Genomic DNA, 253 nt, shown 5'->3' with positions numbered 1-253 from the left:
TAAAATTTTATTGAGATTATGTAAAATTAAAAACTATATTTAAATATATATATATATATATTTAACTATATTTAAATATATATAGTAAAATTTAAATATAGAAAAATAAAATAGAATTATATTCTTTTAATAATTCGTTATCTTGTTTGTTTATTAGATTTTGGTAAAAATCTATTTAATATTCCATAATCTTTTTGAGGTTTTTCTACTTTTTTTATATCCGATTGAATATTTGATTGACGAAGTATATTAA

At 13.8% G+C, this 253-nt stretch overlaps 1 protein-coding gene across 1 annotated transcript in view; it reads right to left on the bottom strand.

Moving 5' to 3' along the window:
• Positions 1–137: 137 nt before the first annotated feature.
• Positions 138–253, bottom strand: part of LOC102673320 (WD repeat-containing protein 46) — a 2,184-nt gene continuing 2,068 nt past the window's right edge. The window contains exon 6 of the mRNA XM_006611620.2: positions 138–253. Coding sequence (XP_006611683.1) covers positions 138–253 — 116 coding nt within the window.

The sequence above is a fragment of the Apis dorsata genome, unplaced genomic scaffold (genome assembly GCF_000469605.1).
Source record: "Apis dorsata unplaced genomic scaffold, Apis dorsata 1.3 scaffold_89, whole genome shotgun sequence".
NCBI classification, from domain to species: Eukaryota; Metazoa; Arthropoda; class Insecta; order Hymenoptera; family Apidae; genus Apis; species Apis dorsata.
This window is presented reverse-complemented; position numbering and strand designations above follow the sequence as displayed.